We start from the raw sequence: 27,286 nt of genomic DNA, 5'->3' as shown, positions 1-27,286 counted from the left end.
GTCCTCGTCTAGTCTTTAAAACATCATTAAGTAATAGCTAATGTGAGATACGTCACATCATTTCTGATCCTTTAAATATGCTCTCACTACACAATACACTGCAATTATAACCAATTTATACTAAAAAGAAGATATGGCTATTAATATTTTACTACAAATTTCACTCTTTTCAGAGTGGATCGAAGCTCTGGTAGTTTTCTTATGTTGTAATTCTACCTTGAAGCAACATTATGAAGATGACTTCCTGCAGAATTGTTCACCACTAGGTGTTCCCACAGAGAAGGCAATGGCACCCACTCCAGTACTCTTGCCTGGAGAATCCCATGGCGGAGGAGCCTGGTGCACTGCAGTCCATGGGGTCGCACAGAGTTGGACACGACTGAGCGACTTCACTTTCACTTCTCACTTTCATGCATTGGAGAAGGAAATGGCAACCCACTCCAGTGTTCTTGCCTGGAGAATCCCAGGGGCGGGGAGCCTGGTGGGCCGCCGTCTATGGGGTCGCACAGAGCCGGACATGACTGAAGCAACTTAGCAGCAGCAGCAGCAGCAGCAGGTGTTCCCAAGGACCTGGGGTACCAAGCTGTGGTCAGGGGGCATCTGCCTCATTATTGTAACACAGAGAAACCTGGATTCTTTCATAGTGTCAGAATCATAATGCATTCCTATTCTGAAAAATAGCCTTTGTGAAAGGTAGTAATGTCTGAAAAGAGATGCTAAAATAAAATCAGTGATTGACTATATTGGCCTATAAAAATAGTCATTTTTCTTATCCCTACAAGAACATCTAGGGGGTCATGGAGGACTTTCCCTTCTTCAGTTTTTAAGAGGTGTTAGAATCTTTTCCATGTATTCATCCAGACTTCTAGAGAGTGAGGATGGTTAGAAAATAATCACTGCTTGAGCCAGGCTTACAGAACCACTTATGGCAACATAGATCTTGAGGGTAGGAACTAAGGCAAGAGCTGAGGCAGTAGTTTTAAACCTTTTCTCCATGTGTCATGCCCAAGCAGTACCTGTCAGGATCAGTAACAGGCTCACCATGATGGTGATACCCAACCAGAGTAAAGGGGGCAAGTACACAGTAAAACTTAACCAGCCGCTGCTGTGCTAACATATGAAGGAATATTCAGATCAGATCAGTCGCTCAGTCGTGTCTGACTCTTTGCGACCCCATGAATCATAGCACGCCAGGCCTCCCTGTCCATCACCAATTCCTAGAGATTACTGAGTCTCACATCCATCAAGTCAGTGATGCCATCCAGCCATCTCATCCTCTGTCGTCCCCTTCTCCTCTTGCCCTCAATCCCTCCCAGCATCAGAGTCTTTTCCAATGAGTCAACTCTTCGAAAGAGGTGGCCAAAGTACTGGAGTTTCAGTTTTAGCATCATTCCTTCCAAAGAAATCCCAGGGCTGATCTCCTTCAGAATGGACTGGTTGGATCTCCTTGCAGTCCAAGGGACTCTCAAGAGTCTTCTCCCACACCACAGTTCAAAAGCATCAATTCTTCGGCACTCAGCCTTCTTCACAGTCCAACTCTCACATTCATACATGACCACAGGAAAAACCATAGCCTTGACTAGACGAACCTTTGTTGGCACAGTAATGTCTCTGCTTTTGAATATGCTATCTAGGTTGGTCATGACTTTCCTTCCAAGGAGTAAGCGTCTTTTAATTTCATGGCTGCAGTCACCATCTGCAGTGATTTTGGAGCCCAGAAAAATAAAGTCTGACACTGTTTCCACTGTTTCCCCATCCATTTCCAATGAAGTGATGGGACCGGATGCCATGATCTTCGTTTTCTGAATGTTGAGCTTTAAGCCAACTCTTTCCCTCTCTACTTTCACTTTCATCAAGAGGCTTTTGAGTTCCTCTTCAGTTTCTGCCATAAGGGTGATGTCATCTGCATATCTGAAGTGATTGATATTTCTCCCGGCAAGTCTTGATTCCAGCTTGTGTTCCAGTCCAGCGTTTCTCATGATGTACTCTGCATATAAGTTAAATAAGCAGGGTAACAATATACAGCCTTGACGGACTCCTTTTCCTATTTGGAACCAGTCTGTTGTTCCATGTCCAGTTCTAACTGTTCCTTCCTGACCTGCATACAAATTTTTTTTAATTTAATTTTATTTTTAAACTTTACATAATTGTCTTAGTTTTGACAAATATCAAAATGAATCCACCACAGGTATACATGTGTTCCCCATCCTGAACCCTCCTCCCTCCTCCCTCCCCATACCATCCCTCTGGGTCGTCCCAGTGCACTAGCCCCAAGCATCCAGTATCGTGCATTGAACCTGGACTGGCATCTCGTTTCATACATGATATTTTACATGTTTCAATGCCATTCTCCCAAATCTTCCCACCCTCTCCCTCTCCCACAGAGTCCATAAGACTGTTCTATACATCACTGTCTCTTTTGCTGTCTCGTACACAGGGTTATTGTTACCATCTTTCTAAATTCCATATATATGCATTAGTATACTGTATTGGTGTTTTTCCTTCTGGCTTACTTCACTCTGTATAATAGGCTCCAGTTTCATCCACCTCATTAGAACTGATTCAAATGTATTCTTTTTAATGGCTGAGTAATACTCCATTGTGTATATGTACCACAGCTTGCTTATCCATTCATCTGCTGATGGGCATCTAGGTTGCTTCCATGTCCTGGCTATTATAAACAGTGCTGCGATGAACATTGGGGTACACGTGTCTCTTTCCCTTCTGGTTTCCTCAGTGTGTATGCCCAGCAGTGGGGTTGCTGGATCATAAGGCAGTTCTATTTCCAGTTTTTTAAGGAATCTCCACACTGTTCTCCATAGTGGCTGTACTAGTTTGCATTCCCACCAACAGTGTAAGAGAGTTCCCTTTTCTCCACACCCTCTCCAGCATTTATTATTTGTAGACTTTTGGATCGCAGCCATTCTGACTGGTGTGAAATGGTACCTCATAGTGGTTTTGATTTGCATTTCTCTGATAATGAGTGATGTTGAGCATCTTCTCATGTGTTTGTTAGCCATCTGTATGTCTTCTTTGGACAAATGTCTATTTAGTTCTTTGGCCCATTTTTTGATTGGGTCATTTATTTTTCTGGAGTTGAGCTGTAGGAGTTGCTTGTATATTTTTGAGATTAGTTGTTTGTCAGTTGGTTCATTTGCTATTATTTTATCCCATTCTGAAGGCTGTCTTTTCACCTTGCTAATAGTTTCCTTTGATGTGCAGAAGCTTTTAAGGTTAATTAGGTCCCATTTGTTTATTTTTGCTTTTATTTCCAATATTCTGGGAGGTGGGTCATAGAGGATCCTGCTGTGATGTATGTCCGAGAGTGTTTTGCCTATGTTCTCCTCTAGGAGTTTTATAGTTTATGGTCTTACGTTTAGATCTTTAATCCATTTTGAGTTTATTTTTGTGTATGGTGGTAGAAAGTGTTCTAGTTTCATTCTTTTACAAGTGGTTGACCAGATTTCCCAAATTTTTTCAAGAGGCAGATCAGGTGGTCTGGTGTCCCATCTCTTTCAGAATTTTTCACAGTTATTGTGATCCACACAGTCAAAGGCTTTGGAATAGTCAATAAAGCAGAAATAGGTGTTTTTCTGGAACTCTCTTGCTTTTTCCATGATCCAGCAGATGTTGGCAATTTGCTCTTTGGTTCCTCTTCCTTTTCTAAAACCAGCTTGAACATCAGGAAGTTCACGGTTCACGTATTGCTGAAGCCTGGCTTGGAGAATTTTGAGCATTACTTTACTAGCCTGTGAGATGAGTGCAATTGTGCGGTAGTTTGAGCATTCTTTGGCATTGCCTTTCTTTGGGATTGGAATGAAAACTGACCTTTTCCAGTCCTGTGGCCACTGCTGAGTTTTCCAAATTTGCTGGTATATTGAGTGCAGCACTTTCACAGCATCATCTTTCAGGATTTGGAATAGCTCAACTGGAATTCTATCAGCTCCACTAGCTTTGTTCATAGTGATGCTTTCTAAGGCCCACTTGACTTCACATTCCAGGATGTCTGGCTCTAGGTCAGTGATCACACCATCGTGATTATCTGGGTCGTGAAGATCTTTTTTGTACAGTTCTTCTGTGTATTCTTGCCACCTCTTCTTAATATCTTCTGCTTCTGTTAAGTCCATACAATTTCTGTCCTTTATCGAGCCCATCTTTGCATGAAATGTTTCCTTGGTATCTCTGATTTTCTTGAAGAGATCTCTAGTCTTTCCCATTCTGTTGTTTTCCTCTATTTCTTTGCATTGATCACTGAAGAAGGCTTTCTTATCTCTTCTTGCTATTCTTTGGAACTCTGCATTCAGATGCTTACATCTTTCCTTTGCCCCTTTGCTTTTTGCTTCTCTTCTTTTCACAGCTATTTGTAAGGCCTCCCCAGACAGCCATTTTGCTTTTTTGCATTTCTTTTCTATGGGAATGGTCTTGATCCCTGTCTCCTGTACAGGGTCACGAACCTCATTCCATAGTTCATCAGGCACTCTATCTATCAGATCTAAGCCCTTAAATCTATTTCTCACTTCCACTGTATAATCATAAGGGATTTGATTTAGGTCATACCTGTATGGTCTAGTGGTTTTCCCTACTTTCTTCAATTTAAGTCTGAATTCGGCAATAAGGAGTTCATGATCTGAGCTGCAGTCAGCTCCTGGTCTTGTTTTTTTTTTTTTTTTTTTGGGCTGTATAGAGCTTCTCCATCTTTGGCTGCAAAGAATATAATCAACCTGATTTCGGTGTTGACCATCTGGTGATGTCCATGTGTAGAGTCTTCTCTTGTGTTGTTGAAAGATGGTGTTTGTTATGACCAGTGCATTTTCTTGGAAAAACTCTATTAGTCTTTGCCCTGCTTCATTCCGTATTCCAGGGCCAAATTTGCCTGTTACTCCAGGTGTTTCTTGACTTCCTACTTTTGCATTCCAGTCCCCTATAATGAAAAGGACATCTTTTTTGGGTGTTAGTTCTAAAAGGTCTTATAGGTCTTCATAGAACCGTTCAACTTCAGCTTCTTCAGCATTACTGGTTGGGGCATAGACTTGGATTACTGTGATATTGAATGGTTTGCCTTGGAAACGAACAGAGATCATTCTGTCGTTTTTGAGATTGCATCCAAGTACTGCATTTCGGACTCTTTTGTTGACCATGATGGCTACTCCATTTCTTCTGAGGGATTCCTGCCCACAGTAGTAGATATAATGATCATCTGAGTTAAATTCACCCATTCCAGTCCATTTCAGTTTGCTGATTCCTAGAATGTTGACATTCACTCTTGCCGTCTCTTATTTGACCACTTCCAATTTGCCTTGATTCATGGACCTGACATTCCAGGTTCCCATGCAATATTGCTCTTTACAGCATCGGACCTTGCTTCTATCACCAGTCACATCCACAGCTGGATATTCTTTTTGCTTTGGCTCCATCCCTTCATTCTTTCTGGAGTTATTTCTCCACTGATCTCCAGTAGCATAATGGGCACCTACTGACCTGGGGAGCTCCTCTTTCTGTATCCTATCATTTTGCCTTTTCATACGGTTCACGGGGTTCTCAAGGTAAGAATACTGAAGTGGTTTGCCATTCCCTTCTCCAGTGGACCACATTCTGTCAGATCTCTCCACCATGACCCGCCCATCTTGGGTTGCCCCACGAGTATGGCTTAGTTTCATTGAGTTAGACAAGGCTGTGGTCCTAGTGTGATTAAATTGACTAGTTTTCTGTGAGTATGGTTTCAGTGTGTCTGCCCTCTGATGCCCTCTTGCAATACCTACCATCTTACTTGGGTTTCTCTTACCTTGGGCGTGGGGTATCTCTTCATGGCTGCTCTAGCAAAGCCCAGCCGTTGCTCCTTACCCTGGATGAGGGGTATCTCCTCACCGCCGCCCTTCCTGACCTTCAACGTCGTATAGCTCCTCTAGGCCCTCCTGCACCCGTGCAGCCGAAGCATACAAATGAATGGGAAAAATAAGCAATTTACTGATGACTACATATTTTATGGTGCCATTTTTAAAAAGCTCTTAAAGAAAATAATGGTATGTTCTTAATGCAAAAAAAATACATGGAAAAAAAAAAACCATTAAAGAAGCAAGGGAATCATACACAATAATCTGATAATAGTTGTTAACCTCTGGTAGGGGATGGAGAAGGAAATGGCAAGCCACTCCAGTGTTCTTGCCTGGAGAATCCCAGGTACAGGGGAGCCTGGTGGGCTGCCGTCTATGGGGTCGCATAGAGTCAGACACGACTGAAGCGACTTAGCAGCTGGTAGGGGAAACAGAGAGATAAGATATGGAAAGGAACACGGTTATATGGAATGTAATTACTAACATACCCATCCCTAGGTTGGCTGGTGGCTTCATGGGTATAGCAGATGCTACTGGATGCCTTATTCAAATACTATTGGGCCTTACCACATCATGGTGGCCCGGCTACCTTCTACCTGGCAATTGCTGTATTTCTTTCCCTGTGGATTTTTCTCTGTGTGCTGAAGTATGGCACTGCCTGCATACACATTCTGGGGATTAATTCCTCCCTGTGTGCATCCTTGAATTAATGACTAATGCAAGTTAATTAAAAAATACATCAACTCCCGGACTTTCCAGGTGGCTGACTCTGAGGTATGTGTTCTACACTGGCTGTCTGAGTTTTCCAGTGGGATTAAACCCAGGTTGTTCTAAAGTCGTATTTTGCCCACAAACACACCTTTTGTTGGGCTGCCTTCCTTTCTCTTTTTTTCTTCTCTATTTCCCTAACAGTGTTTTCTTTACCTCCCAAATAAATCACTTATACTTAAATCTTTGATGGGTATTTGTTGTTGTCCTTTATAGCTTTTCATTTTGACTATACTTATTTATTTATATGAAATATTATATAATAATTTTAAATTGATAAAACAAATTAATTTCTAAAGTGCAGAGAAAAAATTTGAAATAGCGTGTTTCACGTTGTTCTTCAGTCGCCCAGTTGTGTCTCATTGTGACCCCATGGGTTGCAGCATGCCAGGCCTCCTTGTCCTTCACCATCTCCCAGAGTTTGCTGAAACTCATTCATTGAGTCAGTGATGCCATCCAAACATCTCGTCCTCTGTTGCTCCCTTCTCCTCCTGCCTTCAGTCTTCCCCAGCATCAGGGTCTTTTCCAGTGAGTCGGCTCTTTGCATCAGGTGGTCAGAGTACTGGATCTTCAGCTTCAGCATCAGTCCTTCCAGTGAATATTCAGGGTTGATTTCCTCTAGGATTAACTGGTTTGATCTTCTTGCAGTCCAAGGGACTCTCAAGAGCCTTCTCTAGCGCCACAGTTCAAAAGCATTAATTCTTCAGCTCTCAGCCTTCTTTACTGTCCATCTCTCACATCCATACATGACTACTGGAAACACCATAGTTTTGACTATACAGACCTTTGTGGGCAAAGTGATGTCTATGCTTTTTAATACACTCTCTAGGTTTGTCATAACTTTTCTTCCAAGGAGCAAGCATTTTTTATTTCATGGCTGCAGTCACTGACGCAGTGATTTTGGAGCCCAAGAAAATAAAGTCTGTCATTTTTCCATTGTTCCCCCTCTATTTGCCATGAAGTGATGGGACCAGCTGCCATGATCTTAGTTTTTTGAATGTTGAGTTTTAAGCCAGCTTTTTCATTCTCCTCCTTCACCCTCATCAAGAGGCTCTAATTTAGTTATTCTTTGCTATCTGCCATTAGAGTGGTATCATTGGCATATCTGAGATTGTTGATATTTCTCCTGGCAATCTTGATTCCAGCTTGTTAGTCATCCCCCGCCCGGGCATTTTGCATGATTAACTCTGCATAATAAGTTAAATGCAGGGTGAAAATATACAGTCGTGATGTATTCCTTTCCCAATTTTGAACCAGTCCGTTGTTTGATGTATGCTTCTTGTCCTGCATACAGGTTTCTCAGGATCCTGGTAAGGTGGTCTGGTATTCCTGTCTCTTTGAAAATTTTCCACAGTTTGTTGTGATCCACACAGTCAAAGGCTTTAGTGTAGTCACTGAAGCAGAAGTAGTCATTTTCTGGAGCTCCCTTGCTTTTCCTCTGATCTGATGGATGTTGGCTATTTGGTCTTTGGTTCCTCTGCCTTTTCTAAATCCAGCTTATACATCTGGAAGTTCTCAGTTCACATATTATTGAAGCCTAGCTTGAAGGATTTTAATCATTACCTTGCTAGCATGTGAAATGAGTGCAATTGTATGGTAGTTTGAACGTTCTTTGACATTGCCCTTCTTTAAGATTGGAATGAAAACAAACTCCAGTCCTGTGGCCACTGCTGAGTTTTTTAAATTTGCTGACATATTGAGTGCAGCACTTTAACAGCATCATCTTTTCAGATTTGAAATAGCTCAACTGGAATTCCATCATCTCCACTAGTTTTGTTCATAATAATGCTTCCTAAGGCCCACTTGAATTCACACTCAAGGATGTCTGGCTCTAGGTGAGTGACCACACCATCATGGTTATCTGGGTATTTAGACCTTTTTTTGTATAGTTTCTGTTGTGTTCTCACCACATCTACTTAATCTCTTCTGTTTCTGTTGAGTCTTTGTCATTTCTGTCCTTTATTGTGCCCATCTTTGCTTGAAATGTTGCATTGTATCTCCAGTTTTCTTGAAGAGATCTCTGGTCTTTCCCATTCTGTTGTTTTCCTCTAATTCTTTGCATTTTTCATTTAAGAAGGCTTTCTTTCGTTGCTATTCTCTGGAACTGTACATTCAGTTGGGTGTATCTTTCCTTTTCTCCTTTGCCTTTCACTTCTCGTCTCTTCTCAGCTATTTGTAAGGCCTCCCCAGACAAACACTTTGCCTTCTTGCATTTCTTTTTCTTGAGGATGGTTTTGGTCACCACCTCCTGTACAATGTTAGGAACATCTGTCCATAGTTCTTCAGACATTCTGTCTACCAGATCTAATTCCTTGAATCTATTTGTCACTTCCACTGAATAATCATAAGGGATTTGATTTAGGTCACACCTAAATGTTCTAGTGAAGAAAGACAATTTTATCTTCAATATTCATCTTTTACATCTTTTTCTTGACTTATTATTACACTGCTTAGAACTTCTCTTAAATATTGAATAAAAATGATGAGTTATTTGTTTTTAATGGGATCAAAAATTAAAATAGAGTAAAGCATAACGGGTTGTATAAATTTTACAACCATCCATTTACTTGCTTTTTAAAAAAATTGAGATTGCTGTTGTTGTCTAACTGAAATCCCTTTGATTCATTCTGATTTTCTTTAGATAATTGACCTGGGTTCTGGAAAAGGCTACCTAAGCTCCTTTTTGTCCTTAAAGTATGGCTTAAAAGTTTATGGAATCGATTCCTCAAATACTCGTGGAGCTGAGGAGAGAAACAGGAAACTGAAGAAACATTGGAAAGTCTATGGTAGGCGGTCAAAACCAGATGTCAGTGGACTGGCATTACAGACAACGAAAGAAAGGAAAGTGCAAGATGAAACTAAAGCAGACATTGAGGGAATATGTAACAGCAGTACTGCAAGTCAAGAGAAGCCACCAGCCTCAGACTTTTTATCAGAGTTTTCAGGTTCTGTGATTTCTGACATCAGAAGACAAATGGAAAACCTAAAGGTTTATTCACACCGAGAGGAAAATTTGTGTTTTGAAAATGCCTTTTCTCTTAGAGACCTTTTGCCTGTTAATGCCATAGAACCTAATTCCTCATCCCAAATACCTAAGAGAAAAATGTCTGAAGCAAGTAAAGAGAGAAGAAAAATTACTTTGAAGTCAAATGAATCAAATATATATTCACCTTTAACATCTATTATCACTGCTGATTCAGAACTACATGATATTATTAAAGATCTGGAGGTGATTTCAGTTTTGAATTCTGTAATTTGACTTATGTAAAGGCCCTTAAACATAGAATTAAATTTTAATACTAGCTGCATATCTTATTTGATTACATTAATTGAAAGAACCAAGAAAATAAAAATTCAGGCTTTCATGATTTCCATAGATACCAAAATCTGATAAGAGTACAAATCTGACAATCTGACAATTATAGTTTTCCAGAATGGTGTGCCCTTGCCCTCCCTTCATTTTTAATACTGAATGAAACATAAGTACAAATACAGAAGCTAGTTAGATAAGTTCTCCTTATGCAATTGATGGATTTTTCAAATTCCACTCCAAGAAAATTCTTACATTTCGTTTACATTTGGAGTAAAGATGTATCTAGGGCAGTATTGGGCTTCCCTGGTAGCTTAGCTGGTAAAGAATCTGGGTTAGGAAGTTCTCTGGAGAAGGGATAGGTTACCCACTCTAGTATTCTTGGGCTTCTTCGGTGGCTCAGATGGTAAAGCATCCACCTGCAATGCGGGAGACCTGGGTTCAATCCCTGGGTTGGGAAGAACCCTGGAGGAGTGCATGGCAACCCACTCCAGTATTCTTGCCTGGAGAATCCCATGGACAGAGGAGCCTGGAGGGCTAAGGTCCATGGGGTCACAAACAGTCAGACATGACTAAGCATGAGCACAAGGACAACATTATGTTTAATGTTAGAGTTGGTAACCAAAATTTCAATTTTACTGAGCAAGAGTAGCTTCTGAATTCTTAAAAAATTTTGAACTTTTTCTAAACTGCAAGTATGTTGAGTCATATAATGTTGGAAAGATAATGTATCTTAAAGGCAGCATTGTATATTACACAATATTAGAGGAGTTTCTAGAAATCATTTGGCCTAACTCATTGTTTAGAAATCAAGGTAGCCTTTGAAGTTATGATATTCTGCTACTGCTACTGCTAAGTCACCTCAGTCGTGTCTGACTTTGTGCGAGCCCATAGACAGCAGCCCACCAGGCTCCCCCATCCCTGGGATTCTCCAGGCAAGAACACTGGAGTGGGTTGCCATTTCCTTCTCCAATGCATGAAAGTGAAAAGTGAAAGTGAAGTCGCTCAGTCGTGTCTGACTTTTTGCGACCCCATGGACTGCAGCCCACCAGGCTCCTCCGTCCATGGGATTTACCAGGCAAGAGTACTGGAGTGGGGTGCCATCGCCTTCTCCGTATGATATTCTACTCTTGTTAAATTTTTGAAAAGTCTTCCCTAAAGAATGAATAAACAAAAGACCCTAGAATTCTTTATAAATTTAAATCCTTGTTTGGTTGCTGACCAGTGTTTTAGTACTTTGTCATTTTAGAGTGGGAAATTTTTCTTTTTCCCAGGTATTTTTGTATTTCACTAATTGTAGAAAACTGGTTAATCCTCATTAATTGTTTTTCCTATATATGAAATCAGTAATTAAGTTACAGCTTAACCTTCTGTTGGGGTTAAACAACCCCAGTTACTTTAATTTGACTTCAAAATATATACACTTTTAGTGCTTATTACCATTTATTTTTGCTTTTAAGAGTCATCTGAAAAGTATACGATCAAAACTGTATGCAAGCTTTTATAATAATTTGCTGATAAAATATATGGTGGAAAATTGTTTCTTGGGTCCTTAGTGAAGCAGTAATTTAATAACCAAAACTGACCAATACCTCTTATCCTTTCCATTCCCCATCGCACAACACACATGCAGTTCTTAAATATTTTGCTATTAGGATACTATGCTAATTGCAGATTTTTGTTTGCCACCTGCTGATATTATTAACCAATTCTGTATAATGAATACAGTAAAGAATGAGGTTAAATGTTTTTGTGTTGTCTTTAGGGAGAGCTAAGCTTAAAAAGAGAGATTTGTACCTCTATGATATACCCTTAATTAGCAATAAACCCTCTCTCTCTGAACTCCTTATTATTTATAACATAACATCTAAGTAAAACCTACCCAAGCTGTCTAATCACTGAGAAAAGCAAAATAATTGCACAACATTCCATAACATGTGCTTTGAAGAGAATAATGATTGAAGCAACTGAATATTTTATCAGGCCAAAGCAGTGTACAGGTAAATTCTTTTCTTTTGAAAGGTTAGACTTCAGCCCTGCCTGCAATGCAAAAAACCCGGGTTTGATCCCTGGGTCAGGAAGATCTCCTGGAGAAGGGAATGGCTACCCACTTCAGTGTTCTTGCCTGGAGAATCTCTTGTACAGAGGAGCCTGGAGGGCAATGGTCCATGAGTCCCAACGACTCGGACATGATTGCAGCAACTAGGCACACACATATCTAGATTATATGAACTAAAGTATTATTTTTTGTAAAATAACTCAACTGAAGTAGTTGTATTTGTTCTTAAAATAGTTATATATTTGATTCACAACTTAATGTCCGTTATTTTAAATATTTATAATATCCATATTTATAATAACCTGATATTGATGATAAAAATATATAACATTTACTGAATTTTATTATGTGCCAGAGGTTATACTAAATTACGTACAAGTATTAACTTATTAAAGTCTTGCAACAACCCATTGAGATAAGATACTATTATTGGCCTCATTTTACAGATGAGGAAATTATGCAACTGAAGAGTTAAATAGCATACTGATCGAAATTCTTTTGAGTGTGAGCCAGTGTAACCACTCTGTGTATGCATTTAAATTAGGCCTTAAGTAATTAGGAGAAACATTTCAAAGGAATTTTACATAATTCATGTTATAAAATTAAGAGCAACATTTTTTATTTGGAATTAATATTGTTATATTTGGTGTAATGAGTGAACTAAGTAAACTTTTTTTGATGTTGGAGTATAAATGCCAATTTAGCAAGGCTTAATTTCTTTTGAATTTCTTTCGTATGGCAGGTTTTATAAGTTTTGAATGGTGAAGTGCAATTTAAAAATTGACTATTAAGATATTAATGTATCTCAAATCACAAGTTTGTCCTAGTAACACCACCTACATTTGATTGGTCAAATCAACCTTTATTTTGACTAGTTGTTAAGCAAATATTAATTGTAAAAGAGACCAGAGAAAAGTAAAAAGGACAAGTAACCAAAAGCATTAGAAAATCAACTCAGAAGCATGTCAGTTTTGATAAAAGATCACAATCATTTTACCTATAAAGGAAATAATTATGTTATGAAAATGGGACATACGATACTTTCTAGTTAGAACTTTATCATTTTTTTAAAGCTCTGCATTCTGATAAACATATACAGTCTTCACCTGAAATGTGTTTTACCCTTCCTTTTAATTTCCAGCATTTCTTCTTCTTATCTTTTAAGGATTGTTTGATGGTAGGTCTACATACTTGTGGTGATCTTGCTCCAAATACTCTGCGAATATTCACTTCCAAGTCTGAAGTCAAAGGAGTTTGCAGTGTGGGTTGCTGCTATCACCTCTTATCTGAAGAGTTTGAAAACCTACATAAAGGTACAAAGTTCTTCATGTCTCATGATTTTATTTATTCGAGCAAAATGACTGCTTTATCTCTCTCCCTCTTTTTTGTTGTTGACAGTATTGTCATTTTGAATTAGCATTTGAAATAAGATCTGATATTCTTACAATTTTAGAAATGTTACATCAAATGAAATTTGATGCATTGTCACTTATAGTGTATTTTGTGATAGTTTCTTTTTTTATCACAGTATGGTCTTCAGTTCAGTCGCTCAGTTGTGTCTGACTCTTTGCGACCCCATGAACCGCAGCATGCCAGGCCTCCCTGACCATCACCAACTCCCGGAGTTTACCCAAACTCATGTCCATTGAGTCGGTGATGCCATCCAACCATCTCATCCTCTGTTGTCCCCTTCTCCTCCTGCCTTCAATCTTTCCTAACATCAGGGTCTTTTCAAATGAGTCACCTCTTCCCCATCAGGTGGCCAAAATATTGGAGTTTCAGCTTCAACATCAGTCCTTCCAATGAACACCCAGGACTGATCTCCTTTAGGATGGACTGGTTGGATCTCCTTGCTGTCCAAGGGACTTTCAAGAGTCTTCTCCAACACCACACTTCAAAAGCATCAATTCTTAAGCTCCGTATGGTCTTAAAGAGTGCCCCAAACTGCAAATATATGAGAATTTTGTGTGATACATGTTTTAGAGAACTTCTATTTAAAAATATTTGTCAGATACACCTTGACTAATGTAGTGAAGCTAAGTTATTTTGTCATAAATATAGAGTTGACAAGATTTGCTTCCATTTCCAAACCCTTCTCCATCTTGTAAGGCATACTGATATTTCTCCCTCACAAAAAGTTTCTTACTCTACTTTGAAGTGTTAGAACACCATGCTTTCAAAAAGGTGAAGACCTGCAGTTGCTTTAAAATAATAGTATTCAAACTGTTTGCTCCTTGGGCTGAAAAGGTGCCTGAGGAGTGAAGGACAGAGTGTGTTGACAAGACTGAAAGCACCTACAGTCTTTCATCTAGAGCAGCTCCAGAAATTCCTCCTTTTGACCCATTTTATATATTACATCTCTCTATTAGACATGGTATCACATTGGGTGGTTATTTAGTTTATTAATATGGCGGATTCATTTCGATATTTGGCAAAACTAATACAATATTGTAAAGTTTAAAAATAAAATAAAATTAAAAAAAAATATTAGCAGTTCTCTTTTCTATTAGTTTAATGAATTATTTATCAATATCCAGTGTCCCTTGCCAAGAATTTTTAGGTCAGGAAGTTGTATCAACGTGGATGGCATTGTTTGCTCTTTTTTTCAGCTATAAAGCCCAGATGAGTATGAAATTTTGATTATTTTTTATTTAGTCATGTCCAAGAGGTAAAAATTAGTATTGTATACTGAAATTTGGCTGGATGAAACAGAGGTCTTCCTTAAAACTGACAAAAGTTTTTTGTGGAGAAGAGGGGAGTTTGAATTTTTTTATGTCAGTGTTTTAAAAACTGTCTTTTAGAAAAGATAGGCAGATGTAAATTTGTGAATATGTAGAGATACACAGAGTGAGAGAAAGAAAGCAAATTGGCAAAAAGGTAACAATAGTTTAATTTAAATGGAAAATATGCTTGTCGTATTATTTCCAACTTTGCTCTGAGTACACAAATTTTCAAGATAAAACTTGGGGGGAAACGTGAACCTAATTTTTTTTTTTACTCTATAGTATATAACCCAATATTTACATTAGTGTATAACTCTTTTTGTACCTCTTTCCTAAAAGAAATGGGGAAGAAAACAAAACAAAACACTTAATGCAATCACAGTGTTTACAGTTTTTAAAATATTAAATGGGAAGTGTTCTCCTGGCTCAGCAAGCATAAAATTCTGTGTAGGGAAGTTCTTGTTCTTAGTTCAAGTGCTTCCTGTTCTACAGGTGCAGTGAAATAGGGTGTTTTTTAACAATTGGCCCAATTGGGAGTAGATGGAGCCACTTGGTGTGTTTTTCAGTTCAGAAATACTGTCTTATAGTGTAAGATCTTTAATTTCAGCTTCCTGCTTCCTTCTTTTACTTTAACATCATCCCCCTCCACCTCACCCCACCACCACCCCCCACCAAAATGCCTTCCCCTTCCAAAGGGCTTCCCTCTCTGTAGGTGGTCCATCTGAAGACTGCCATCCTGGGCCTGCGGGACCCTTGCAGCCCTTGCTATGCATCGTCAGGTCTCAGCCTTTATCTCTGTTCTTCACACAATGGGGTCCTGTCTCTTGGCAGTGTACTCTGTTCCCTGTCACACACATGTTTCCACATCTGACTCTCCCTCTGGAATGATCCCCAGAGCTGGTTTCACTGATTTGAGATGTTTATTTCTTAATGTACATTTAAATCTACATATCTAGTATAAGTGGTTTATGAGTAATTTTATTTATTCTCTACTTTTGTTGAATATGTAAAGAAATTCAGATTTAAGTGGCTATCATTATTTCATGACAGCCAGGAAATGTTATTGGTACAATTTACATCCAGTGTCTGGTTCTTCCATTTTATTCTTAAAGGGGTTGGCAGAAACTACTTGCCAGGGTAGGAAGCAATTTAAGAGATGGACTAGTTGCTCACTAGTTGCTCCTTTGTCAGTCCATTTTGTGTCAGTCTTCTCTAGGCAAATAGTAATTTAATATTCTTAGTTACATTTATTTATAATGTGTTTCAATAAAGTATAAACAAACATAAGGGAAGATAAATATTTTTAGAGCTAAATGAAATGATTGAGGAAAGTCCTTTGTGTTGAGTCCACTTAGGTACCTTTTCTGACACACTGTTATAAATTGTTTAGAAGTATTTATTGACCATGTATTCAAATTAAGATGAAAAAATATCTTTGAATAAGGCATGTTCACTAGAGAGCTTTTCACAGAATCTGAAGGAAGAACGGTGCACCACACCTTCAGCTTTGCCGCTTCATTTCTGCCATGGAAAGATTTGATAGATTGAGTATTCAGATTGTAGACACTAGTTTTTGTTTACTTTTTTATCTTCAGAAATCAGCACCTTGCCTCAGACATGGTTCATGTTGATCAGTGTTTGCACAATGTGTGCTGAATAGATACTTGAGTGGCAGTTGCCCTTCTTCACTGCATTGATAGGATGAGTTTGGCCCCAGAACTCAGACAAGAAAGGTTTGGAAAGGTTTGCTAATGACTGTGACTGGCAGCTACAAACTCTCATTTTCCTTCTTGTAGGCAGAGTTAATTCATGCAAAGGCCTTCCTACCAAAAATGTCTTAACCATTGGAAATCATTGAGATTATGATCTCAGTGGCTTAAGATCTATGAACTAGACTTAAGTTGCAAAAGCTGATAGTATTTCTTGATGTTATTTGATTTCCTCATAAATACCTGAGAAGCATGGAGGCTTGGGAGTCTTGCTTGTTGGGAAAGCAGAACAAGCAGGAGGGAACAGGACTGAGTGATATGATGAAGCTGGTGGAGATGTATGCAAGGTGATTGCCTTCAAATACTTCAAAAGCAGAGAGTTTGAAAGCCAAAAGGTAGGAAGAAAATGTAGGAAAATAAGTGATAGGAAAAACAAAAGCAACCTAGGTTTATGTTGAGCTTTGCCTAGCTTTGGACTGTTATACTTTCTCTTCTCAAAAACTGGATGGCAAAAAGTCACTCCTTTCTTTCTCACACCCCGTCTTCATTTTTCTTGCCATTGCCTATAATGAAAGGAGAGAAGATATGAACCATCTCCTGTGATTTTTATAACAATATTCCTCAACTCTGGCTGTCCAGATGGATCATATATGACAGTTGCAGTTTCTAGATGCTTGGGACCTGCTTCTGACCTTCTGAAGTATCTCTAAGAATGGGATTTTAATATAAGCATTTTTAAGAAGCACTGTAGGAATTCTAATGAACAGCATCACTGAAAACAAATATTTATTATCGTTCCTAAGAAGATATACAGAATTTCAGAAGATGTTCTGCAGAAATATATTTGAGGTTGTTTGTAGTTGTTTTAACCTCTCCCATGCAGGCACTTAGGTGGGCTCTACTCATGTGCTAGTTTGCAGGTCCAAGCAAACGACTGAATCCGAGAAGATCTAAGAAGGGTATATCAGAGTCTAGACTACAGAGAATTAACCTCCAAAAGTCCTTGAAGCATCGAGCTCAGAGTGAAAACCCAGGGAAGTCAAACATACAGGCAAAAATGCACAATAAAGGGTTAGAAACTAGACAAAATCAAAAATATGAGCACCACTAGAATTTTGGTAGCTTAACTTTACTGATGAGCATGTGTGTGTGTGTATGAAAGCAGACAACAGCAGACTTTTTGTTCTTGACTATTTAGCAGTGACTGTTTGGAAAGATGGAATACGGATGTGGTCTTATTTTGTACGTGTAGCATTCATAGTATTCCTAAAATAGAAATCCACCACTGTACAGTTTGGTCATAATATTAAGATAAACTAACTTATAGGGCAAGATGTTTGCATGGACAAGGTTGGTGTATTTCCTGTCATATACTTAGGACTAGGTTCCATGAAGTGATGGGCTTCCCCGGTGGCTCAGATGGTAAAGCGTCTGCCTACAATGCGGGAGACCGGGGTTCAATCCCTGGGTGGGGAAGATCTCCTGGAGAAGGCAATGGCAACCCACTCCAGTACTCTTGCCTGGAGAATCCTATGGACGGAGGAGCCTAGCAGGCAGGCTACAGTCCATGGGGTCACAAAGAGTCGGACATGACTGAGCGACTTCACTCCCTTTTCCATGGAGTGATGTCTTTGAATCATCAAGTGTGTCCTGTGTTGCTCCCCTGATATCTTACACACCTGCCCCTAACCCTCAGTTTGTTTGCACAGCTGTTTTCAAGTTTGAATTGGGGCAGTATTGCCCTTTGGGATGTAAATCTGAGTTATTAATAGTCCAACATAGTATAGTAGAAAAGTCTGCTAAGTACACTGCAACTTTTTATGACAATATTGTACTGTGTAAACAATATGTGTTTTGCATGAATATGTTTCACCAGTACACTGTGGTAGACCATAGAGGTGGTCTGTCATGAATGTTAATTTTCAAAAAGACCTCAAAACTCTGAGCAATTATGAATACCAAAGTTCTACCATATGCTTTAAAAACTGCTTTTAAATATTTATACATTATAAGCCAGTAGTTCCTAGGAGAATATGAAATAACAGAAACACTTCTATTGCAGTGCTTTATAGAATATATATATATATATATATATATATATATATATAGGTATATGTTTTCCGAAGTTTGACTTGTTTCAGTGTTTTGTCTTAATATTGATTATCATTATCATAATTAATTTGAAATACTGATAACTGTTTCTTTCTGTAGAAGCTGGAGAGAGAGCTTCTTTTGGTTGTTTTTCCTGTCAAGGTAGAGATATGCTGAAGAAACATTACTGGTTACCTCTCCAGATCCACATCTCTCTTCTTCCGTGTTAACTGAACTATGACTTTGTTCAAGCGTGTTATTAGGAAGACTGAGTGCTGCTATCACCTCAGAAATATGTGACTCTCAATCTAAATTAGCTACGATGATTCCGTTTATTTAAGAATGGATATGAGACAGTTGTTACCAATGAAGCATGAGGAGCGTATCTCCAAAGGGGTTTCCTGGGAAATATTTTTTTCTCTTAAAATTGAATACAAGACAGAAACATTGCTTTTCTTTTTCTTTTTTGCCTCTGGTCTTGGTCATCTGTATCTGTTTGTTCAGTCTAGTTAATTCTGCCTGCTAAGCATTCTGTCAGAATTTGATCTCAGTTCTGTAACTGAGTCTTTCAGGCCTGGTCTGAGGAATGAAAGGTAATTTACTTTTCCTGTAAGTTGATATGATCATATCAGAGACTTCAGAGTGCAGGATGAGTAGAGAAAGAGCTGGGACCCCAGAGAGTCACATCAGGTGGTTTCATAGAGCTTCTTCAGCGGCCTTGATAGGCTTTGTCAGGGAACAGATTTTTGCCTGGTGTCTCCTCATCTTCTTAACCCAATACCCGGAAGTCTGCTCATATCTTCAGTGCGCTTCTAATACTACAGATCTGCAGAGTTAAATACAAATGGTGTAACCCTTGACAGCCTATGGCTCATTTTTGCGTTTACCCTTGGTCTGAATGTGTTTCAGGGCATTAAGGCGATCCTCCCTAGAGCCCTCCATTTCCTTTTTTTTTTTTTAAACAAAGGAGGGCTACAGGTCATCTTTTAACGTCATGTTTCAACCTGGTCCTGCCATTTCTGTATCAAATAGAAATTTGTCAAGGGTATATGATACCCATCCTACTATAAAACTTTCTCAATTTAGGACACCAGTAGGAGTTTTCAGGGAGGAGACTAGATTCTTATATAGTCAGCTTCAGTGTCTTTTAGAATTAACAACTGGGTTTTCATTGTTTTTTTTTTTTTTATTTTATTTTATTTTTAAACTTTACAATATTGTATTAGTTTTGCCAAATATCGAAATGAATCCGCCACAGGTATACATGTGTTCCCCATCCTGAACCCTCCTCCCTCCTCCCTCCCCATACCATCCCTCTGGGTCGTCCCAGTGCACCAGCCCCAAGCATCCAGTATCATGCATCGAACCTGGACTGGCAACTCGTTTCATACATGATATTATACATGTTTCAATGCCATTCTCCCAAATCTTCCCACTCTCTCCCTCTCCAACAGAGTCCATAAGACTGTTCTATACATCAATGTCTCTTTTGCTGTCTCATACACAGGGTTATTGTTACCATCTTTCTAAATTCCATATATATGCATTAGTATACTGTATTGGCATTTTTCTTTCTGGCTTACTTCACTCTGTATAATAGGCTCCAGTTTCATCCACCTCATTAGAACTGATTCAAATGTATTCTTTTTAATGGCTGAGTAATACTCCATTGTGTATATGTACCATAGCTTTCTTATCCATTCATCTGCTGATGGACATCTAGGTTGCTTCCATGTCCTGGCTATTATAAACAGTGCTGTGATGAACATTGGGGTACACGTGTCTCTTTCAATTCTGGTTTCCTCAGTATGTATGCCCAGCAGTGGGATTGCTGGATCATAAAAGGCAGTTCTATTTCCAGTTTTTTAAGGAATCTCCACACTGTTCTCCATAGTGGCTGTACTAGTTTGCATTCCCACCAACAGTGTAAGAGGGTTCCCTTTTCTCCACACCCTCTCAAGCATTTATTGCTCGTAGTCATTGTTTTAAATTTAGAAGTACTTCACCTGGAAATGTATCTGGAGGATGAAGGAAAAGTGTTCAGTGTATTATTTGAAAATGTAACACACATTTTAAAAATAAGTGTATCTTGTATTTTGAGACCTTTTGGATAGTCAATATATGGTATTAATATTAAAAACTTCTAAGGCGATATTAGCTAGTTAAGATTAGCTTTACACCATGTTCTGTGTCTACAGAAAGGTATGACTAATTTTAGTCAAGCAAGTAACAGTGAATTAATCTCATCATTCCAGCAATGCATAAAATTGCTGTCTTTTTAGTAAAGATTTAACAGTATTTTCTGTTTCATAAATTGTGCATTTTATTAAATCTGTTTATTTGCTTTGAGCATTTAATGCTAGAATTTTGGAGGACATAAAGAAATAGAGTTTGGTTTCTTTTATCAAAAGAGCATTTGTTTGACTTCCATTTCCAGCCACGTGTGATTTTTCTGAGGAACTTTCCTGCTGTAGTTCAGCTAGGTCCTGCCTAAATTAAAACATGTATTCCTTTAAGCATTGCTGAGTGTACAAAAATAAGGGAAATCTCCATGGATAAAGAAAAATCAAAACCAAAGGATTAACTAGAGAGAAGGGGAAGAGAGAGGAAGAGGAGTTGAAACTGGAGCAGGGAACTGTGGGTTATAAGATAGCAGACTCTGTCCTGAGGCAAGTGCTGGCCACAGTGGGATATGGAGACTAACATGGGCCCACCTCCTTGGTGGAGGAGCCGACCTGAAGAGCTCTTACTGAGCCATGGCCTTGAATGAGGCAAAGCAGTCTTCAGTCAGTCCCATGCAGAGGTAAATTCAAATCTTTGTCGGGGAGTACATCCCAAATTCTGGCCCCTGGAATTTCTACTGATTAAAATCTACCAAATGTAAGCTCAGAACTTTAACAAACAAACAAAAAAACTGTATTACAAAATCTGTCTGGCTAGGTAGGTATCCTGCCTGCCCCCCCCCCCACCCCCATTCAACTAAAAATACTGAATATAGTTAAAATTTGTTTCTTAAGACATTGAAATACTGGAAAGATGCATAGTATTTATACAGGAGAAGGTAGGAGTCCACAAAGATAACAGAAATGCTGAAGCTACTACGGGTATTTGTGTACTGTGGCAAAGTTGAGCTTTGGTTTCAAAGCTCTACAAGGAGTGGGGTACAAATGATAAAACTTGTACTTAGGCACACACAGAGGCACGCACACAGGAGGTACTCTCAGAAGCTGAGACCGTAAGGATAAGGACTAAATTTAGAGCGGCTGTAGCAGAAATAGAGTAGATTGAAACATTTAAGAAAATGAAATAGCAACCCACTCCAGTGTTCTTGCCTGGAGAATCCCAGGGACGGGGGAGCCTGGTGGGCTGCCGTCTTTGGGGTCGCACAGAGTCGGACATGACTGAGGTGACTTAGCAGCAGCAGCAGAGGGGTGGCAATAATGGAGAAGGGATTTTCAAGGACTATTATCAGGTTTCTGTTTAGAGCCACTGGGTAGGTGATGGTAGAGTTTATGTTATGGAAAAAATTAAGGAAGCCATGTTTCTGGACAAAGTTCTGCACATGTTTAGTAACTTAAGATTGCTTTATATATGAGTGATCATATTTGGACAAGTTTTATAAATACATGGAAATGGAACTATTGTAGTATAATCATATAGGATTTATTTTTGTCTTACTTTCCAGAAAATCTGTAAGGCAGTCGCTGACATTGGTTCACATGGTTCAAGAGTGTAAGGGCCAAGGTCTTTGTAGTTTTGTTGGCCTTTCACTGTGGCCACACAATGGTTGCTGCTACTCCAGCCATTATAGTTCAGATGGAAAGAAACATGAAGATGGAAGAACTTTTCCCATCTGAGATAGCATCCTTTAAAGAAATTCCTTGGTAATTCTATCCAACAAGTTCCACTCCTCCATTGATCATCTCTAGAAGTCTAGGTAGTCTAGGAAATGTAACCTTCTAGATGGGCATCTTACAGCTCCAAATGAAATCAAGATTCTGTGAGTAACAAAGAAGGAGAAACTGGATATTTGTAGGAATTTAGCATTCTCTGCCACTGTGTGTGTGTGTGTGTGTGTGTGTGTGTGTGTGTGTTTGGACAGTCATGTGTGAATATTACTGCATGAATAAGGATGAATAAGGGCACAGAGGGTGAATGTGATGAGTGTGGATAAAGTAACAGTATGTAAATGTACCAGAGTGTAATCATATCCACTGTCCTCTTCTTTCTTTTAATGATAGAACTTCTCTTAGTTTTAGTAGAGCAGACGTCACCCAGCTAGAGTCCCTGACTCCCATGTGACAAATTCAAGCCAGTAGAATGTAGTCAGGTAATGTGTGCAATTTATTTAAAAGGAAGCTGCTTGCTCCCCTATTTTTTTTCACTCTTCTTACTGGCTAAGGAATAATAGTGACCTTGATATTAAAGTTTGTAGCTAACTCTTTAAGCATAGCAGAGCCGCCTGACCTCTGGGCTCTGGATAACACACTGTATACCTACTACCTTTTTCTGTCCTATGACAGGAGAGAAAGATTTCTATCTTATTTAAAGACCTGTGTTCTGAGATTCTATCCAGCACAGGTGGATCTAAGGTCTTGTTCTGAATGCTTCTTCTTAGGTGAAACTTTTACCTTAAGACTAACTGTTATGGACTATAAATATATAGCAAGCCAACAATAATAGCAACAACAAAGGATAACAAATTTTATGTGACAGATTATATGTGAATATATACAATTTATAAATGATTTCTTAGAGGTAAGGGAAAAAAAGAGAATATGATAAGTATTAAAAGAGCTATTCCAGCTAGAAGGTGGAAAGGATTTCATGTTAGGAAATCAGGAAAAGCTTTGCAAAGATATTAATAATAACTTTTGAATTGAGCTTTGTAGGTTAGGATTTCAATTCAGTGCAGTTCAGTTGCTCAATCGTGTCTAACCCTTTGCGACCCCATGCATCACACCACGCCAGGCCTCCCTGTCCATCACCAACTCCTGGAGTTCACTCAAATTCATGTCCATCGAGTCGGTGATGCCATCCAGCCATCTCATCCTCTGTCGTCCCCTTCTCCTCCTGCCCCCAATCCCTCCCAGCATCAGAGTCTTTTCCAATGAGTCAACTCTTTGCATTAGGTGACCAAAGTATTGGAGTTTCAGCTTTAGCATCAGTCCTTCCAATGAACACCCAGGAACGATCTCCTTTAGAATGGACTGGTTGGATCTCCTTGCAGTCCAAGGGACTCTCAAGAGTCCTCTCCAACACCACAGTTCAAAAGCATCAATTCTTTGGTGCTCAGCTTTCTTCACAGTCCAACTCTCACATCCATACATGACCACTGGAAAAACCATAGCCTTGACTAGACGGACCTTTGTTGGGAAAGTAATGTCTCTGCTTTTTAATATGCTATCTAGGTTGGTCATAACTTTCTTTCCAAGGAGTAAGCGTCTTTTAATTTCATGGCTGCGGTCACCATCTGCACTGATTTTGGAGCCCAAAAAATAAAGTCTGACACTGTTTCCACTGTTTCCCCATCTATTTCCCATGAAGTGATGGGACCAGATGCCATGATCTTCGTTTTCTGAATGTTGAGCTTTAAGCCAATTTTTTCACTCTCCTCTTTCATTTTCATCAAGAGGCTTTTGAGTTCCTCTTCACTTTCTGCCATAAGGGTGGTGTCATCTGCATATCTGAGGTTATTGATATTTCTCCCGGCAATCTTGATTCCAGATTGTGCTTCTTCCAGCCCAGTGTTTCTCATGATGTACTCTGCCTATAAGTTAAATAAGCAGGGTGACAATATGCAGCCTTGACGTACTCCTTTTCCTATTGGAAACCAATCTGTTGTTCCATGTCCATTTAGGATTTAGGTAGACAAAATTGTTGAGAGAAGCATTCCAAGTGTTAGGAACAAGGTGAGTTAAGGCATGGCAGGTCACTCATTGGAGATGAATGAATATTCTAGGTGGTAGCTTGATTCATATGAAGTACAGAAGAGTGATAAGGTGGAAAAGAAAGGCAGAGGTCAGTCCAAGGGGGCCTCATATGGAAAGTCCATTTCGGAAATGAAAATTTTGAGTACAACAGTAACATGACCAAAAGCAGAAGCTGTCAGGACCTATGAATTTTCAACTAGGAGATTCTTTGTTACCCTAACAGTGAAACAGTGGGAAAACCAGAAATCGTGGGATCAAGGCTAGGACAATTAGTGCAGTAGAAGCATTCACCCCAGAGGAGTAAACTAGCTGCTTACATTCCTATTCAAAAGGCAAACTCCAGTCAGATGTGAGCTGACATCTGTTATCAAAGGGCTTAGTGGAAAACTGGAGCACATGCAACAGGAGTTTCTGATCAGGTTTTAATATATTTGTTCTTTGAAAGGTGTTGGCTGTCACAACTCACAAATGTGTGCTCATATTTTTTTATTCTATTTCTATTAAATTTTTTAGAAATACTGACCATGATCCACTAAATTTCATGACCCATTAAATGGGTTGTAGCCAGTGGTGTGACAGTAAATGTTTAAATGATTTGCTCCGTCCCTGGATAAAAGCTCTAATATGTAGTGTTTCCTGGTATCCATGGTATAAATACACCCAGATTGACCAGTTTCAGGCTATCACTGTTGTCACTGAATGCTTAACTGGGAAAAGATGACACAGTCAGCTCTCTCTGGAGTCAACCTGACTGCACCACTGACTTTGACCTACAGTTTGAAATAAATTTAAATATATGTTTGTTTGTTTTAAGTAAGTGAATTTATTCACTTCAGCAGCAAGTCAACCTATCTGCTCACTTAAGAACCAAATCAACCTATCTGTAAAGCCTCCCAAGGAGTGTCTGGTATGCAGCAAGTGCTGAATATGTATTTGTCAAAAGAATAAGTTCCTTTATTTAGACAAATGTAAAGGAATATTTATGCCTTCTTTAGTTTCTTTCTTTTTCAGTGGCCAACTTTTCATATAAGGACTTCAGTTTCTCAAATGAATCTCACAGAGATTTTTCAGATTTCTAAACTTCCTACTATATCACATGTTCATTACTTAAAATTTTAAAAGAATTTTAGCATAAAATTTGAGAAAATAAAAACAAGTTATTATTAAAAACAAATTATAAGCAATTGATTGTATTCCAAAATGATTCTTTGAAGAGATTTTAAAAAATAATTTTATTGAAGTATAGTATATTTATAACGTATTAATTTCTGCTGTGCAGCAAAGTGATTCACTTATATGTTGTTTGTTTAGTCGCTAAATGGTTTCCGACTCTTTGCTACCCCTTGGACTGTAGCCCACCAGGGTCCTCTGTCTATGGAATTTCCCAGGCAAGAATACTGGAGTGGTTTGTCATTTCCTACTCCAATACATATATCCATTCTTTTTCGTATGTTTTCCATTATGGTTTATCACAGGATATTGAATATAGTTCTTTGTTACATAGTAGGATCTTGTTGTTTATCTATCCTATATATAATAGTTTGCATCTTCTAATTCCAAACTCCCAATCCTTCCCTTCCTTCACCATCCAAAAATAAAGTTTTAAAAACAAGTAATTTATACATGATTGGCAATATTTCAAATTAATTTGTTTCAATTAACTTTCTTTTAGCCTTTCTTATGAATCATTACTGTTTGATCCAGAATCTGGATATTGGGGCATGGAATTCTTTTAGCAAGTCTGACTAATTTTAAAATCAACCTGAAATTAAAATGAAGACTCTCTAAAATTATGAGAGCATAAGAACTGATTTAGTAAGAGCATGAGAACTGATCTTGGGCATTGAGAATATCAGAGAAAATTTATTCGGCACAGGATATGCTAAAATACAGGAGATACTCAGGAAACTGTGTATCCACCAACTGCCCATTTTCCTAGATACCTAGGTAGGACAGTATACAGAAACTGACAACCTAATGGGAAGACGTATAACAAAAGACACACGTGTAACAAAAGACCGTGTAATAGGTGCTGTATTAGATTCGGATGCTCTGAGATAGTAATATGTAAATTCCCGAGGAAGTCCAAAAATATCCCATAGGGAGGAGATTCTTTGATTGACCAGAGTTTTACTGTTCTCTGCAGTGCTGTGGCTTTGTATAAATAAGTTTACCTTTGTGGATCATTTGTAAATTAGTAAAAAGAAAAGTTAGATGATCGTGAAGGTCTCACTTATGACTCTGATAATATGATCTTATGACTTGAATATAGATTTCCAAAATATGTCTTTTATTTAAACTGAACCTAACCTGTATTTATCACAATATTTAGATTTAGCCCTGGTTTCTTTTCTTCTTAACTATATAGGGTTTACATAAACAAATACTCTACTTTCCTGCTATGATTCTGCATTTGAAGGATAACGGACAGTTTTTGCAAATCATACTCTTAAATCTATGTCATTGTAATAATGGCCTTAAATTTTCCGAAAGCTTTATGTTAAGAAGTAAAAATTATCTAACAATAAATTCCTAGTTAAATGCTTATTTTTCATTTTCTTAACTATCAATATTAATAGTTTATTAAATTTGTTTAGAATCAGTAACCATCAGGAGATACCTTGGCTTGAAGAAGGTATTGATCTTGTAATCTTAAGAGTGGATAAGTAGACTCCACTGTCAACTCTGTAGATTCAAGTGTTTATAACCTTTAGTTACAACATCACATTATTTCTCACTGTTCAGCTGGGCTTAAGTCTAAGGGAAATTCTTGCCAATTAACATGGAGTGAATACAGAGATTTCTAGATGTACTTGGCAGTCTGTGCATAATTACCTCACACAGACAGCTGTATCTGATCTT

The 27,286-nt window shown here is 38.6% G+C and overlaps 1 protein-coding gene across 4 annotated transcripts in view; it reads left to right on the top strand.

Moving 5' to 3' along the window:
• The window catches only part of METTL25 (methyltransferase like 25), a 308,960-nt gene that overhangs the window by 22,700 nt on the left and 258,974 nt on the right, over positions 1 to 27,286 (top strand). For all 4 annotated transcript variants that reach the window (XR_003511283.1, XM_027543234.1, XM_027543233.1 and 1 more), the window contains exons 4-5: positions 9,241 to 9,828; positions 13,134 to 13,281. Coding sequence is in view for 3 of the 4 variants with exons in the window: in XM_027543234.1 (XP_027399035.1) it covers positions 9,241 to 9,828; positions 13,134 to 13,281 (736 nt within the window). In the remaining variant the exon portion in view is untranslated. The remainder of the gene's footprint in view (positions 1 to 9,240; positions 9,829 to 13,133; positions 13,282 to 27,286) is intronic.

The sequence above is a fragment of the Bos indicus x Bos taurus genome, chromosome 5 (assembly GCF_003369695.1).
Source record: "Bos indicus x Bos taurus breed Angus x Brahman F1 hybrid chromosome 5, Bos_hybrid_MaternalHap_v2.0, whole genome shotgun sequence".
In the NCBI taxonomy this organism is placed as follows: domain Eukaryota; kingdom Metazoa; phylum Chordata; class Mammalia; order Artiodactyla; family Bovidae; genus Bos; species Bos indicus x Bos taurus.
The sequence above is the reverse complement of the archived record's forward strand: the minus strand, read 5'-3'. Positions and strand labels throughout refer to the sequence as shown.